This window comes from Oxyura jamaicensis, chromosome 1 (assembly GCF_011077185.1).
Source record: "Oxyura jamaicensis isolate SHBP4307 breed ruddy duck chromosome 1, BPBGC_Ojam_1.0, whole genome shotgun sequence".
Lineage (NCBI taxonomy): Eukaryota > Metazoa > Chordata > Aves > Anseriformes > Anatidae > Oxyura > Oxyura jamaicensis.
The window spans coordinates 108,339,597-108,354,782 of record NC_048893.1 but is presented as its reverse complement, the minus strand read 5'-3'; the positions used below and the strand labels follow the sequence as shown (position 1 = coordinate 108,354,782).

The window sequence follows — 15,186 nt, the reverse complement described above, 5'->3', positions numbered from 1 at the left end:
AGTCTTGCAATTTGTTTGCATCAGGAGTGGCATTTAAATTAATAAGAGGGCTGGCATTAATCAGTTAGGAGCACTTTGCTGAATGTGTTTTCTTTTTGTCTGAAATGAAACATACATTGCAACTCATTTGAAAAATAAATAAATGGGCCACATCTTGTCTGTAGGTGTGATTGTGCAGCATTGCAAAGATTTCCATGTATAAATAAAATCAGAATTTGACTTTTAAACAGTTGTTAAATTTGACTGTGCAAGGGTTTGCTGACAGTGGGCTTCTTAGGCTTTCATATAGTTTGATAACACCCTTCTGTATCTTTTCTGTCAGTTTTGGAACCCTGATGGCGAAAGCCAAGTATAAACTGAAGTGTATCTTGGTCTGTGTTGCATTAGGTTTTACAAGGTTTAGTATCTGCTGCTGTATAATGGGATGAAGTGCTTAGGGCAGTTTGAAACCAAGCACTGGAAATCAGTGTCATTCCTTACACAATCTTGGTTTGGATTTGGTTGCAGGAGGTGGAAGAGTCACTGTACAGAGATGAAAATGTCAAGAATCTCGATGACTTCTATGATCCTTGTTTTCTGCTTCAGCTCTTCAGTGAATTGACCAGACCAGGTAAAGTGAATGCTCTTCTTTGACATTTTACTTAATTATTTTTACTGTGCTGTGGGAGCTGCATGGCTCCACCTGTAGCTCTGTTATTCAGATTCTAAGGGATAGTACTTCAAAGAAATCATGTGCCTTGTTTTGGAGAGAGAAAATATATACATCCTTTAACCACCTACTGAACTGCATTGTAATTTTCAGAATGGCTTAAAAGGTAACTAGACATAATTACTGTTAAAGTCTTTTGTTTATTTTCGTTTTAAAGCAGTTTTCTAAATAGTGTTATTCTTTCTAGTGGGACTTAGGTACTCAGGTAGGTAGGCATAACTACCAAGCTGTTCTTGTCCAGAAGACTAGGTGTTCCTTCATCTCTCTTTCAAATATAGTTGGCTAACCCTGTGTAGAGGGAGTGATTTGCTTAATATAATGAGAGATTTTTAAACTGGAACTAAAAAAAACTTAGGAGAGTTAAAAAAAATAGACAAATATTTATATTCTCTTATCTGTGGAACATCGTTCTGAATAGCACAGAAAACAGCACAGTACAATTATAAAATAGCATAAAAAAGGACAAGTAGAGAATATCCTCTGTGGGAAGATTGTATATTTTATGGTGCTTGTGTGGAGCTGTATCCTGCATCAGCTATGGTGTCACAGAAACACGATGAGCAAAAAAGGCATTGGAGGGGTGGTACCTTCTGCAGGTGCACACGGTGCCCCACTTGCAATTGATAGGACTGCTCTGATCTGGGGCTGCCTTGCGGTTGAATTTTTAGGAGCAATAATCACCTACTTTCAGCTGTTTTCTCAATGGGAGTTGGGCAGAAACAAGACAGGTTGGAGAACATGCCCTGCGATGTTCAGAGGAGTGCTCTGAGCATAAGGTGGAAGCTGCCCTTACCGAGGAAGGGTGAGGTTGTTTCTTAACCAGCCTGACTTTCTGGAAGGGCGTCACTTTCTGTGAGGGACACTGACAGAATGACTGGAGATGTGACCTGATACAGGCTGTGCTTATATTATAGGGAAGCTTCAGCCAATTCATTTTCCATCAGACAGATGTGTGGGGCCACGGTGTATCATGAATATCCCTGTGCTCATTATCTTTGGAAAGTCTGATAGGATCTACGTGGTGCTTGAAAAACGCTTGCTTACCCTCACTTTCCTTGTTTGACATGACTGCTGTGCATATGGATATCCCTGCTGTTGTTCACGCGCACGCTGCCTGTTTGGAGGGCATTTAAAGATCAAAGGCACCTATAAGGAATTTCCTAACCAGCTTCCTCCCTGTGTTGATTGTGGTTAACCACTGTGTAGTTAAACTGGATTTTGCTTTCCACAACAATACCCTCACAAGCAATTAGCTGGCTGATAACTGTCTTGCAGTAAAATCACGCTGAGTCTTACTTTGTTCACCTCAGCCCTTGTAGCATGGTACCTGCTTTGCGTGTTCTTAGCCTCTATTTAGGCATAGTTGCAGTCTGCTCTTTATAATTTCGTGTTCTAATTTACTGAGGAAAAAATACCAAAGCTATGAGGTAGTTTGCAGTAGGGTGGATCTTAGGCAATGCAGTTAATGCTGGATTTGGGATTGTTAGTGATGAAGAGCGTGAGCAAGCCAGTCTCTCTCGGACCTAGGTGTAATAGTTGAAAAAGTGCATAATGCTGTCACCGCTGTCACTGGCCACCACTTTACCTGGTGGCAGGGATGAGGTGACCTGTCGGTGGTACAGCCACCTGGCAAGGACGGCCACAAAGCAGCAGCCGCAGGGCTGAGGGAGCTCGTGCAGGAGGAGCCCTTAGCTTTAGCCCACAGCGTAGGATGAGCCATAAACTGGGGTGGGGAAAAACACTTCTCTAAATCACTCCACGCCCAGTGAGAGTCTGTGCCCTAAGAGGGACATTTTTAGAGAGCACAAATGATTTACGAGCTGGAGTCCTGTGGTGCTCCTAAACCATGTCAACTGCTTTTGGAATTCCCAATTCTTTATTTATTTGCTCTTTGTACTGGCTGCACAGCGTCCTGCACAGACGTTATATATCTGCTGAACTTATAAACACAGACTTACTGCACAGTGTTTAATGCTCACTGAGTAAAAACTAAGTCTGGAGTTGGGCACATAGCAAGTTCTGTCTAACTTTAGCTCTGATAAGCATCTTGGAAAGCTTTTCCATCGTGATTCTCAAGGTACCTTAAACAGACGTAGCATTAGCTTTTTTTTTTTTAAATAATATCTTGTTATTTTAGCTTAGTTAGTTTTTGAACACTCTCTCCAAGGTCAGCTGGATGGAAAATATTTCCACCGCATGTTTGTGGTGGAAGAAACTTTTCTAAATAAATCTCTTTGTGACCAGCTTGAACTTTGCTGCTGTAGTAAGGACCTTGGCTTTCCCTGTGATATCACTGCATAAAGGAATTCACATTTTCCATCTACGTGTTGTTACATGCTCCTTTTGGCGGTCAGGCCAGTGTCCTTGCTCAGTTCCTGAAAGTAGAGGGAGGTGGAGCTCTATCTGTACGAGCTCTGGTGCGATGAGAGGCGCGCCGTCCTAACAAACCAGGGATCTTTTTGCTCACTAGGAGAATGGCTGAGGTGTTGCAAACTGCGCCAGTTCAAGTGCATGTGCTTTGCTGAGGAGTGGTTTAGGGAAGTGTACGGTAATTCCTAGTACTGAAATAATTGTGAAAACCACTTACTGAAAAGACCTGGTACTGCACTGCAGTGATGTTTTCGCATTGGCCGTGTAGAAGTGGGCTGGGTGGGAGGCAGCACAGGGAGGCGGAGACCTGTCCCATAACTAGTGGAGCTGGGTGTGAAGCTGCTGGGCAGGGAGAGAAGTAGGAGTTCTGGCAGCAGGGAAACAGCCCAGCTGCTGGTGCGGGGGCGTAAATAAAATGTGATTATTTTTTTTTTATTATTTTTAATACATATTTTTTTAAACGTATTAAGCACATGTGTATGGTGGTTGGGAAGGAAATCAGTGGACCAAATATAGTCACTTGTCTGTAAGACTAGAGCCTCTTAAATAGGTATGTTTATTTCTCCAAAACTTCCTCTTGGTCTTCAGTGTGAATGGCAAGAAAATGCATAAATATTATTGCCAAACTCAGAACCTCCATATGTTTTCACTTGAGCTGACAAAATACAAGAGAGGTGCCATTCTGTTCCAGTACTGGTGAATGGCATACACTAGGTAGTAGCACAGGACATCATCTGGAGGTTTTGCATCAAGTCATTTCTAGCCATCAGTGGGCAGAAGCGTCACAGGCTCCTCAAAACACACAGTCTGTAAATAAGAAACTCTACATCCCGATGACAAAACTCTATGGAAGATAAATGTTAGATTCAAGGGTGTGTTTTCTGTCTGGTTACTGTTCATTGCTGGATATTTTTTCTGTCTTAGAAGGGCATAGGGGTACAGCTTAGTACTTCAGTAGGAACATGCTTTACCAGCAGAATTGCTGGTGCCTGCATGGTTGCAGTCGCTTTTTTATTGTGGCTAATGGCTTATTTAGGTATTATTCTCCTGTCCATTTTAGTACAAAAGCTTTTTAATGCACATTGGTTTTTCGTTGGCTGTGGTGATCTTTCTTTCAGGCACAGACTTATTAAATGTCCAGAAAATGGTTGGAGAAGAGAATTTTCCTTCTTGGTTTTTCTTGCTGTCCTGAAACAGTGAGATGTGTGCTGTGTTTACAGAATTTACTCCTAACTTTGCATGATCTACCAGGTAGACTTGTATCTGTCTCAAATACATGAAAAAAAAACTTAATTTCAGCTCGGGTAAAGAATTCTTGCTGAGTGATCTGCAGGATGCCTTTGTTATCTGAGGTGCCTTCAGCACCTGCAGCTGTGGTGAAGTAATAGTATGTAAGGATAGATCTAGAAATTGGCATTTATGAGCAGAAGTCTTGTTAAGGATTACAGTGCTGTTATATACTCTGTGACATGTGGGTATGACGTGCTGGATGTTTTTCTTTCTTTTTTCCCCTCTTCTCCCACAGAGTGTGTAGTGGCATGTCACAAGTTTGTCGAAGTCAATGCCCTGGGTCTAACAGTGGCTGCACTTAGCAGCTATGATGCCAACATGAGAGCAGCAGCATATTTTGTTTTGGCTGCTTTTCGGTCTCATCTGGAAGGGGCTCGCTTCCGAGAACAGAGGCAGGTGAGTCTGGACTCAGTTGATTGTCAGTCGGACATTTTATGTCATGGCCGCTTACGGGAGAGGTGCTGTCTTGCTCATCTGCCTACCTGCACATGATAAAAGAGACAAAAGAAGCATTTTATTCTCTATCCTGCTGTTTATCCTCTTTCACTTTGTGTTTGCTCCTTCTGTAATCAATGGGTGGGAAAAAAGGGGGAAAATGTTTTAGAAATTCTTAAGTTTTTAACTTGTAGGAATGGAAATCCCAATGGAATTTATATTTGAATATTGCCTATGAAATATCCTAAAACCTTATTTATGTATTCACACGCTCCTCTTGTATTTGTTTGGATGATGTTTTGAGCTTTTCTCCCCTGGGTTCTTGTGCTGCAGCTGCTGTATCTCATGGATGCTGTGCAAAATGGAATCCGGCAGCAGAACCTCAGATTTACCTTCTCTTTAACCCTCTACATTGCTCGTGTGGCACAGCAGATGCTGAAGCCAGGTAATCTACTGCGCATGTTGAACTTATGGCGTGTTAAAGGAGAGAGAGAGTGGATGCGCATGGGATGATGTCCTGGTGACTGAGGTAGTTGTGAGAGTCGCAGCAGCCATGAAGTGTGCTTTCCTGTGTTTCAAAGAAAAACTTTCAGTGCTTGTGTAGACCACCTAACTGGAGAGATGGGAGGTGCCGTTTGTGCACAGAACCAGGCTGATCCATCAGGGATGATGCCTCTACCTCCTTGTAATTATGGGGTGGGGGTGGTTGGAGGAATAGATGAGTGAAACTTTGTGGGCCCAGATCAGAGTAGGTTGGCCTGAGTATCCTTGTCCATGGGTACTGAACTCTGCAAGCCTCTGTTGCAAAGGAGAATCACAGCGTCAGGGTTCCAAGGGACCTTGCAATGTCTTTATCTAGACACTCTGACAAGAGCAATGCTGACTTTGAGGACAGACGTTTTTGCTCAGGGCTTTAACCTAGTCCTCCAAACCATCCAGTCCTCCAAACTGATTGTAGGCAGCCTGCAAGGGTGAGAGGGAGACTACAGCACCCCTCTGGGCAACCTGTTCCACTGTCTTTCTGTGCTTACGTGGGAAAAAGGTTTTCCTGATGTCTAGTCTGAAACTGTCTTATTTTAATGTATGGCCATTGTGTCTCATCCTCCTGCCTTGTTTTATATGCCACATAGGAGCTCTCTGGGTGGTTTGTATGGATAACCACACCTAAAATCCTGGCCTTTAAACACCATTTGTCTATGAAGCATTGCTGTGGCACATGTTTATAACTCTCGCTTGTGCAGTAACGCTTTCCTTACGGTATTTTCATATTTCATGAGTAGAGCTGATACCACAGAGCTGTGAGGTGACTGTGAATGTGCCCAGGACTGGATTGAACGTGCCCATAAGGCAGTCTCTGCTGGGGTGCCTGTTTTGCCTGTGGAACGGCCAAACCTTAGCAGCTCTGAAAAAAATGGTTGTGTGTTTGAATTTCCCCTCTAAGTACTCAGGCCCAGCTCAAGTTGTGCCCTAGAGGTCTGCACGTGAAGCCAAACCTACCCAGTGCAGCATCCCAGGTCTGGGCTGAGCAGATGCCTCGCTCCCTCGTGAGACCTTGTGGCTGGCACAGGAGAAAGCACTTCTGCTATCCACTGCTTGGATGGGTGTTTGCTAGCAGGAACAAGTGTAGTGCTAGTGGCTCCCACCTGCCCTCGGCAGTGGTTTGTGTCAAATATGTAAAGGGATTCTCGTGTTTCATGAGAAAGGGGTGGGATTTTTGTACCGGTGTGTTTCTGTAGGTTGAAAATGGTGGTTGTCTGATGGGAAATCTTAAGCTTGAAACATGGAGAGATTTGCCTCTAACTTTGCAGCAGGCTTCGGTTTGGTCATTGAAGTAACGTTGGATTTGCTGAAAGCTGAGCTGTGTTGAGTATTTATCTTAGATCCTGCTTTGTGCACATTCTGAATAAACTTAGGTTTGGGGGAAGAGAAGAAGTAGGATGGCCAACAATAAAATCAGCCTTAGAGCACAAGGCCTCCTCGCTGTAATTAGCGTGCTGCTCTGACAGCTAGCTGAAAAACTGGCAAATGCAGGTTCCATTTATTTTTATGCGTGGTTGTGTATTGGGAACATTGTCCTCCTCCTCAGTAACCATTGTTTCTCTTCACAGAGGAGCACATGTATACAAAGATAAACAGATTCCTTCTGTCACACCAGTACTTGGACCTGAGGAAAGTACCAGGGTTTTTTCAGCTTTTCTACAGTTTTGATTTTGAGGTAATACAAATCCCACTGTAGGTATCCACTAATTCTTCTGAAAATAATAGAAAAAAGCTATAAAAATGCAAATAAATATTATTCTTCCATAATTAGTTAATTAAAGGAAGGTAATTGTTGAGTTCTTAGTTTTGTTTTATATTTGAATAAGTATTATTTCCGTGTTTCTTTGTTTTTTTTGTTTTTTTTTAATAATAGCAGATAATGAAATCATGAATTGTGCTGTGCACTGTATAGCAGAACAAGCAGAATATTCCGTCCTAGCCAGCTTAATAAATGTTTGAGTTCAGATTATTATAGTTGAGTTCAGTGGAGGTATTTTAGAAACTTTTCAGCTTTAGTTTAGAAACTTTTCAGGAACTTTTCAAGTTCCACTGTCAGTACATACTTGGGCTGTAGAGTAACTGTTGTTGATGGATGTTGTTACTGATTAAATCTGATGGGGATAAAGGCTGAGAAGTCCGGAAGAAGCTGTTAAGACTGTGCTGGCATTCCCGGGGGATCAGTTTGTTGTGCTTTATGAGCAGATATTTTAAATGTCTGATGGTACTATTTTTATTATGGCTTCCAGCACAAAATAGAACGTGAATGGGTTCTCAGACTTCTTGGAGAAGGGCTGCGTGATAAACATTGCTACCAGCTTTATGACTACCAGAGGATTTTCCATGTTATTCTTTCCTTTTTCAACAGTCCCTTGTGTGATGAAGGTTCCCAGGTAAGAATATATATTTAAAAAAAATAAATAATTTGCACCATTAAGATATCTTAACCAAGTGCAAAGCAGAAAGGAGCAGCTGACTCTTCCCTTTCCCTCTTGACAATCTGTTCCTTGTTGTTTTTGTATGTGCTGGGGAGGAAAAAGACTGCTTTTGTCTAAACTAGTCACATCCTTGGCTCCTGAAGTTGGAACAGATCCCTGCCATCATGGAACTTCAGTCACCTTCATCAGCTGATGGTCTGGCTGTACAGTCCTATTTCTACTCCTTCATAAAAAATACTGCAGTGGCTTCAGTTTTGCTCATATGTCAGGGTCTTTGCTTTTTTTAGGTCCGCTTATTCCCTAACTAGCATGTTGTCTGTACAGTGCTTTAGCTGGAAGAAAGTTCACAAGAAAGCAGCTCTGATGTTCAAAGACATCCACCCTGAGAAATCCGCTCTGTAAAGAGTATCTCGGTTACGTATGAGAATCTTGGACAGAGAGAAAGCTGTCTTGCTCCTAAGGGCTTCCTTTTTTAAGAGTAATGTCTGTGTGTATGTAGCCTTAAAAAGAGAATGTCTTTCGTTCCCTGGGGTTGCTAAGAACACGTGATGTTTGGAAATACATTTTAACTTTAAGTTGATTAGATCCCGGATACCAGCCAGATTGCTAATTGTATACTTCTCAAAGATTGATAATAATTAGATCTTGACTATATTCTGATCTTGTAAAAGAACAAATTATATTTTCTGTTTCAGAATCATATTCTGGAGATACTACAAAATGCTGCTCATGTCACCAAAGCTGCCTATGAGCTCATACAAGACCACAGCCTCCTAACCTGGATACTGCATATCTTGGAGAAAAGGTAACTAGGGAAATATTGGTGAAATGAGAACGATCCCGTTGTTTACATGCAGGAAATAATTATGCAACTGAGTATAAAAACAAGGGGTGACAGATACAAAAATGGCCTGCTGGTGATTGTGATATGTGGCACTTCGGGCTATATAAAAAAAAATAGGAAAAAAAAAAAAATGTTTACATGAACCTTTCATTTCTAATACCCCCTCTCCACGTCCTGTTGCAGGACCTCTGACAAAGTACTTGGCATGGCAGGGAATTTGAGCTTGCTATAACATTTCTCCTCCCATGCCTTCCTCCTCCACTTGCATCTCCCTCACATACATGCACACATATGTATGCTTGCGCACACAGTCTTGTTTTGCATAGATTCTCCTGGCAGGTTCACACAAGGAGTCAAGATCATGTGTTGCGATCAGCCTGACCAAGTCCCTGGTGAGCACCCCACAATGGTAACAGCACAGTGCATACAGTTCCCAGGAGCTGGTGCTGGGGACAAGTCCTGCCTTGCTGTTTTGCACCTCTCTTTGGTACAATTGGTACATTTGGAAAAGAAAAAGTCTGGATTTGGGGCCTCTTTGGCACCCACTGCTTGCTTTGTGATCATACTTTTGAAGAGTATTCTTCTTGCATCCTCTGTACAAAGATGTGATTGCTTTTTTCTGGTTTTCCTCCTTAATAAATGTGGCTCATGGTACCGTGCAGTAAGCATTGCTGTCATTACTTAGTCTTAGGAACATAAGGAAACCTGTTGTCCTGAACAGTAATTGCTTTAAAGAAATGGTGCCAATGGCTGCAAGTTAATGGGTTGCTTGGCAAAACTAGGTAATGGCAGATGCAAGCAAGAAATCACCAGTCTTGTGCGGGGGCTGTGATATACGGCTGTGTTTCCTGTGTGCAGTCTGGCAGGAGAAGGTGCTGGGGGTTTTCCGTGTCTGAGGAGGAGGGGCAGTAACCTGGGTCTCCACATGGCTGGGGCTTCAAAGGGGTGCGCTCCCTGCCGTGATGGGGTCCTGGCTGCGAGGCAGCTACTGCCATTCACAGCTCCACATGTGCACCAGAACATGGCCCCCTGCAGGAGATGGACTGGTTCCTGGTTAGGATCTGTCTTCCTAATGGATATTTGGTTTTTCGTTTGTTTCAGGTTTCTGGAAAACAAGCTGCTACATAAAATCATTTCCTTAATCCATACTCTGTGGGTCACAAATGTAGGAGGCAAGAGAGAAGGCAAGAAAAAATCCCAGGAGAAGAGGAAGTTTCTTCCTATTCAGCTTGTAAATGAATTTCTGTATGTGTTGATAACATTAGTCAAACACATCAGGTGAGGTTTTTGTTTGTTTGTATTGTTTTGCCTGTATTTTTTCAATCAGTTTGCTTGCCATCCACTGTCCACTTTGAAATTTATTAAGGCTAGAAGAATTTCTTGATCTCTGGATATTTTCATGCTTTTTCTCCCCTTCAGTTTCTGGACTGTGCCTGTAAATTGTACAAGGAGAAATCGTGCAAAGTTCTACACAACAATGTTACGAAGGGGTCAGTCTCTTCTCTCCAGATTTAGTGAACTTAGCTGCCAACGCACAGCAGCTGCAGCAGGGAGAGTTGCAAGGAAACGGGTAGATGACCAGTTCTGTTTGTGTTTGTAATAACACCATCTATGTTTATTTTTATTTCCTCAAAATTCAGAAAATATGTGCAAAATAAAGAAGTGTAGGTGAAGCTCCAGGACCTCTGGCCTCTTTCTTGTCTGCCACCCGCCTTTAGTTTTTATGGGTAGGAGAGCAAAGGCTATGTTGCATGGTCTGTTCTGCCAGACGCTGGTGGAGATTCTGTGGGGATGAAATTAATTATTACTGGCATCCTGAGAAACAAAAGTATGTGTGTGGAGAACTGCAGGAGAAACCTGTAGGAGGAGACTGTAAGGAGGAAAAACCTGTACTTATTGCATTTTATTAATTAGCACGCAGAAAACTACATGGCAATTTTGTTTGTTTTTTATTTTTATAGGACTAATGTAGATCTATCCAAACTGGCTCAGTTTTTGACTACATTCAGTTCTGTGCTGGGATATCGTGCTACAGTTGTTGAGGCCTTCAAAGAGATGAGTCGCTTCACTGTGAATGACAGCGTTCTCTCAAACAAAGACGTTTTGCTGCTGTTGCATAAGTGGAGTGTCATTGAGAAAGACCTGCAGCTCCAGGACGATGTGCAGACTCTCGCTCAGAAATACCAAATCAAAGAATTGCTTAGTAAGTACTAAAAATATTTAAGAAAAGCAATGCTGTTGGGGTTGCTATACACTAACCATGACAGTTAGGCATGCTGCACAGAAAGAAGTATTAATAACTTTTGTCAATCAGTTACGGCTTGGGGGAGGAGGAATGAAAATGGAAAGCCAATTTTCAGGTCTTTATTCTAGTGACTTCTAACTTTAACACAATTCTGGAAGCCTTCGAGCAATTCAGTTTTAAAAAGGGAAGGAGCTTTAAAATAAAACTTAGTTACAGATCTAGCACATTTGGGATGGGAAAAATTTACATGCCTGTGGTTGACGGTACTTTATCAGCCACACTCAGCCGGGATGCAGCTGTGCTGGAGGAGAGCAGGCTTTGCTCCTTCAGCCTGTGTTATTAAAAAGCAGTGTAACTGCTGCTATCACCTTCTGTGCGCTGGCATGTGCTGTGACTCCGCTAGCACTAAGAACAGCTGCTTGAGAATTTCTCGTGACCTGGTATAAATAATGCAGCCTTGCTGGCAAAGCTGCATCACGTGGACCTCTGAAATACTGCCACGGCTTTGCTTTGGGCCAGGGCCTCATTATTGTCCATGTCCAAGTTGGGCAGTCCAGTTCAGAAAGGTGCTTCAGCCTGGGGGTTGTTGGGAGCTGCCTGTAGTCCGTATGCTCTGAATTGCATAGGCTCAGTTAGGCTCCAAAATGAGGCTACTTCTTACTCTGCAAGCAACTGAAACAACACATGATGCCATCTGTACTGAATAATTCTGTACAAAGTCCTTTGGAGGACCTGATGTCTGTTTTGATGTTGTTTTTCTTCTTACATAAAATATTAAAGAAAAGAACAAATCCCAAGCCTCATCTCACGGACATCATCACACTCGGAAAAAGAAAGAGACGGAAAGAGAAGATAACACTGCTGAAGAGCTAAAAGTCTCTGAGCTGGAGAAATGCAGAGATGATCTGAATGCCATATTTGCCCACTGGGAGCCTGCTTTCCCTGCGATGCCTACCAAACATCCAGAGGAGCCCCTCAAATCTGGTGACCTTGCAGATGAAACAGTCAATCTTAACCATGCGACCACTTATATAGTAACTAAATGGCTCGTAAAGTCCATGGTTGAGCACACTCTCAATATGAAAAACGTTTTGCTAACACTGCAGTGGCTACAGAATTGCGTCGTGCCGCACCCAGGGGTAGTGCAGGAGGTGCTTGGGGACGAGACGCTGAGAAACAACATCTTCAAGTTTTACACCCGGATCTGTGAGGCCAGCAGTGGGACAGCTGGACACTTGGAAGAGCTCTGTTTGTTCAGTTCAATCATGCTTCACCTCACGGATGCTCAGGGCCTGACGAACAACAGCTTTCATGAGCTCGTGAAAACGTTGTGCCTGTCAGCAATGACGGAAGAGGATGTGAACAAGAAAGGTAGCTCGACTCTTCCACTCGCAGTACAAGGCAGAGGGGCTAATGGTACATGACAGGTAGTTCCGTGGGGGTTTTCTATTCATCAGAACTGAAGTTTGCCTGTGTCTGTTGGTGCTCATCACTCAACAAAGCGAAGATTTTATCTCTGGTGGTGTGGCCGTGTGGGTTGGTAGCACAGAACGTGGCTGTACTGTAGGGATTTCTGATAGTACAATAGTTATGCTCTCTGAAAGAAACTTTCCTTTCTAGGATTATAATGGAGTTCAGCGAGGTGTGTAACACACAGCTCCAGGGGACAAAATAGTCTGCAACAAATAAGTCCATGTGGGTTCTGATCCATGTACTTTTCAGGGTTCCTATTTGATAGTGAAAGACACAGGTCAGATTTCAAAGCTTTTTATTTAAAGCTGTCAGAAGGGTGTGCTAACAAGAAACCACTTTTTCCTCACTGTGGGAAGGATCATTGGCTTTGTATGAGCAAAAAACCCACCCGTTTTCCGTCTAGGTTAGGAAACTATTGTAAAACATAGTTCTGGAGGTAAAGCAGGTCATTTTGTTATTGCTGTGTGGAAATATAAGCATATCTGTTCTGATTTTTCTCTAATTTTTCTTCCACAGCTGTTTGTGTTTTCCTGACTTCTGTTTACATTGGGGACATATGGCTTGGAGCACAGGAGCCAGATATGTTAATAACCCATGTCAAATTGATCTGCGGTAATACAGATGATGAATTAAATGATGATGACATGGAAACTCATAAACAAGGAGAAGAAACTATTACGCCTCTTTGCAAAACCCTTTACTCGGCTACACTGGGGCATTAATTCAGTGAACTGACACTTAGTCTTTAATGTTACATGCTCTGTCATCATTGCCGTGAGCCATGAAACCCTCCTGAACTGTTCCTCATACAAATCCAACTTAATTTGTCATAAGATCAATATTTTATTACTGTGTGCAAACTCAGGGGGGAAGACTTGTATTCATCATCTCTCAGTGGAACATTAAAGCCATAATTTTCCTTTTCTTCAACAGTATGGGATGCTGAATGTCATTTATATCACTTTTAACTTTCTGAAGAACCAAAGCCAGCTGATGAATGTGTTGCCTCTGGACTGTATTTCAGTCTCCATCCTCTCTCCAATGTAAGATGGGGAAAAGGACTGCAGTGCTTCACCACGGTCTAGTATAAGTGCAAACAAGTATTCAGGAATTATCCGTGATGATTTACTATTTTTGAAGAACCCAGCTTCCTTCATGATACAAGGCAATAAAACTGGTACAAAGACAAGATGCTGAACACTGACATCATGATGGTGTAGGATTCTTCTGATTTTTAAATTCCTTTTGAAAGTGTTTTTTCTCTCGGTTCTCTTTTTTTAATATATATGTATTTTTTTTAATTAGAAAAAAAAAGTCCTGACCATCACCACTGCTGGAACTTGCAATAAAGACCTGTCTTCTCTAATCTCTTAAAAAAATGAGAGAGAGAGAACCAAAACTCAAATGACTTGCTGCTGACTGATAATACATGTTTTTTATTGGAAATTCTCTGTAAAATCTGATAAATATTTCTTGAACGTGGCCTTGAGGGCAGATAATAAACTATTCCAGGTACGCAAACATGCGGAGTCTGAAGTTGAGCCTTTGAAGTGTAAAACAGGATTTATTAAATTGACTCATGAGTATGTGCTGTGCCTAGGTGCTTTGTACAAATTCTGTACTCGAGAAAAAAAAATCAGAAATGCACACTCCTTGTGATGTTTATATAATGAGCTTTTTTTAAAAAAAAAAAAAAAGAATAAAAGAACATGAGATGCAAATAATGAGGATTGCTTCTGCATGTAAATATTTTCTCTTAAATAAGCCATAACATCTTTTTGAAGGCTTGGTTTAAAAATAGAGAAATACATCTTGAAAAGGCTGCAAGCCCATTAGAGGCTAAAGTGTGACATAATATTGATACAGAATCCCTAGAGTGTGACATCAAGAAATTTTCTTTGCGATTAAAAGATCTATTCTACTTAATTTAAAAAACAAAACAAAGAGGCGAATGAAACCAAAGGATTTGTAAGTGCCAGAATATGAAATAAGTGGTTAGAGCTGGAGCTAAAGGGAAGGATGTCTTGCTATCTCGTGTGACTGGAAAAGAAAGCACTCATGACGTGCAGGGAAAGAGTTTTTCAGCTGTCTGGAGGGACTGATTGCACCTAGCAGTGGTTTACAGTATGACTTGTTTGAGAGAATTTAAGAAATGAGGTAGAACCGTTCAAACAATGTAAAGACTGCAGTGCAGAAATGTATTTTCACATGGGACTAGAGAAATTCAGTCACTGCCCAAATCTATTGGCACTAAATATAATGAATATAATGTCAAGTCTGTTTTGCCCCGATGGTAACTGGTAAGCAATCTCCCTTTTCTTAATTTTGACCCCTGAACTTTTTCATGCCATTTTTCTCCCCTGTCCTGTTGAGGAGGGGGAGTGAGAGAGCAGCTGGGTCGGAGCTGCCTGTAGTCCGAGGTCAGCCCATCACAATATCTAATGCATTACAGGGCAGCAGTAGATGTACTTGGAGACCCTTCCAAGCACTTTGTAAGTGAACAAAGCCCAAACCCTAAATGCAACAACCTATTTGTAACAGCCTTCGACAAGTTGCAAGCCCAGACTCTTTTGCAGGGTGCACCTCTGTGCCTTGTAATACCCTTTCCCACGCCCTGTTTGCTTTACAAAAAATTGTGCAACTGTGTTACTGGCAGGAGCAGAATTCATTTGTTGAAGCTCAGCCACGGGGAAGAGTCATTTGTGAGTTCAGATCTGTTTCTGGAAATAGGTGCATCACATGCAAACGGGCATGCTGAATTACTTATGGTTAAACAGCAATTTGCACACCATAACAGTGCCTTCTGTGGATGGAAATAATGATGTCTGCAAGCAGTTTTGTCACT

The 15,186-nt window shown here is 42.1% G+C and overlaps 1 protein-coding gene across 2 annotated transcripts in view; it reads left to right on the top strand.

The window, feature by feature from the left end:
* URB1 (URB1 ribosome biogenesis homolog) overlaps positions 1-14,065 on the top strand; it is a 49,578-nt gene extending 35,513 nt beyond the window's left edge. For both annotated transcript variants that reach the window (XM_035315621.1, XM_035315620.1), the window contains exons 30-39: positions 508-610; positions 4,605-4,765; positions 5,138-5,249; positions 6,913-7,019; positions 7,591-7,734; positions 8,475-8,584; positions 9,725-9,901; positions 10,585-10,826; positions 11,649-12,239; positions 12,858-14,065. In XM_035315621.1, the coding sequence (XP_035171512.1) occupies positions 508-610; positions 4,605-4,765; positions 5,138-5,249; positions 6,913-7,019; positions 7,591-7,734; positions 8,475-8,584; positions 9,725-9,901; positions 10,585-10,826; positions 11,649-12,239; positions 12,858-13,063 (1,953 nt within the window). In that variant the 3' untranslated portion in view covers positions 13,064-14,065. The remainder of the gene's footprint in view (positions 1-507; positions 611-4,604; positions 4,766-5,137; positions 5,250-6,912; positions 7,020-7,590; positions 7,735-8,474; positions 8,585-9,724; positions 9,902-10,584; positions 10,827-11,648; positions 12,240-12,857) is intronic.
* The last annotated feature ends 1,121 nt before the right edge of the window (positions 14,066-15,186 follow it).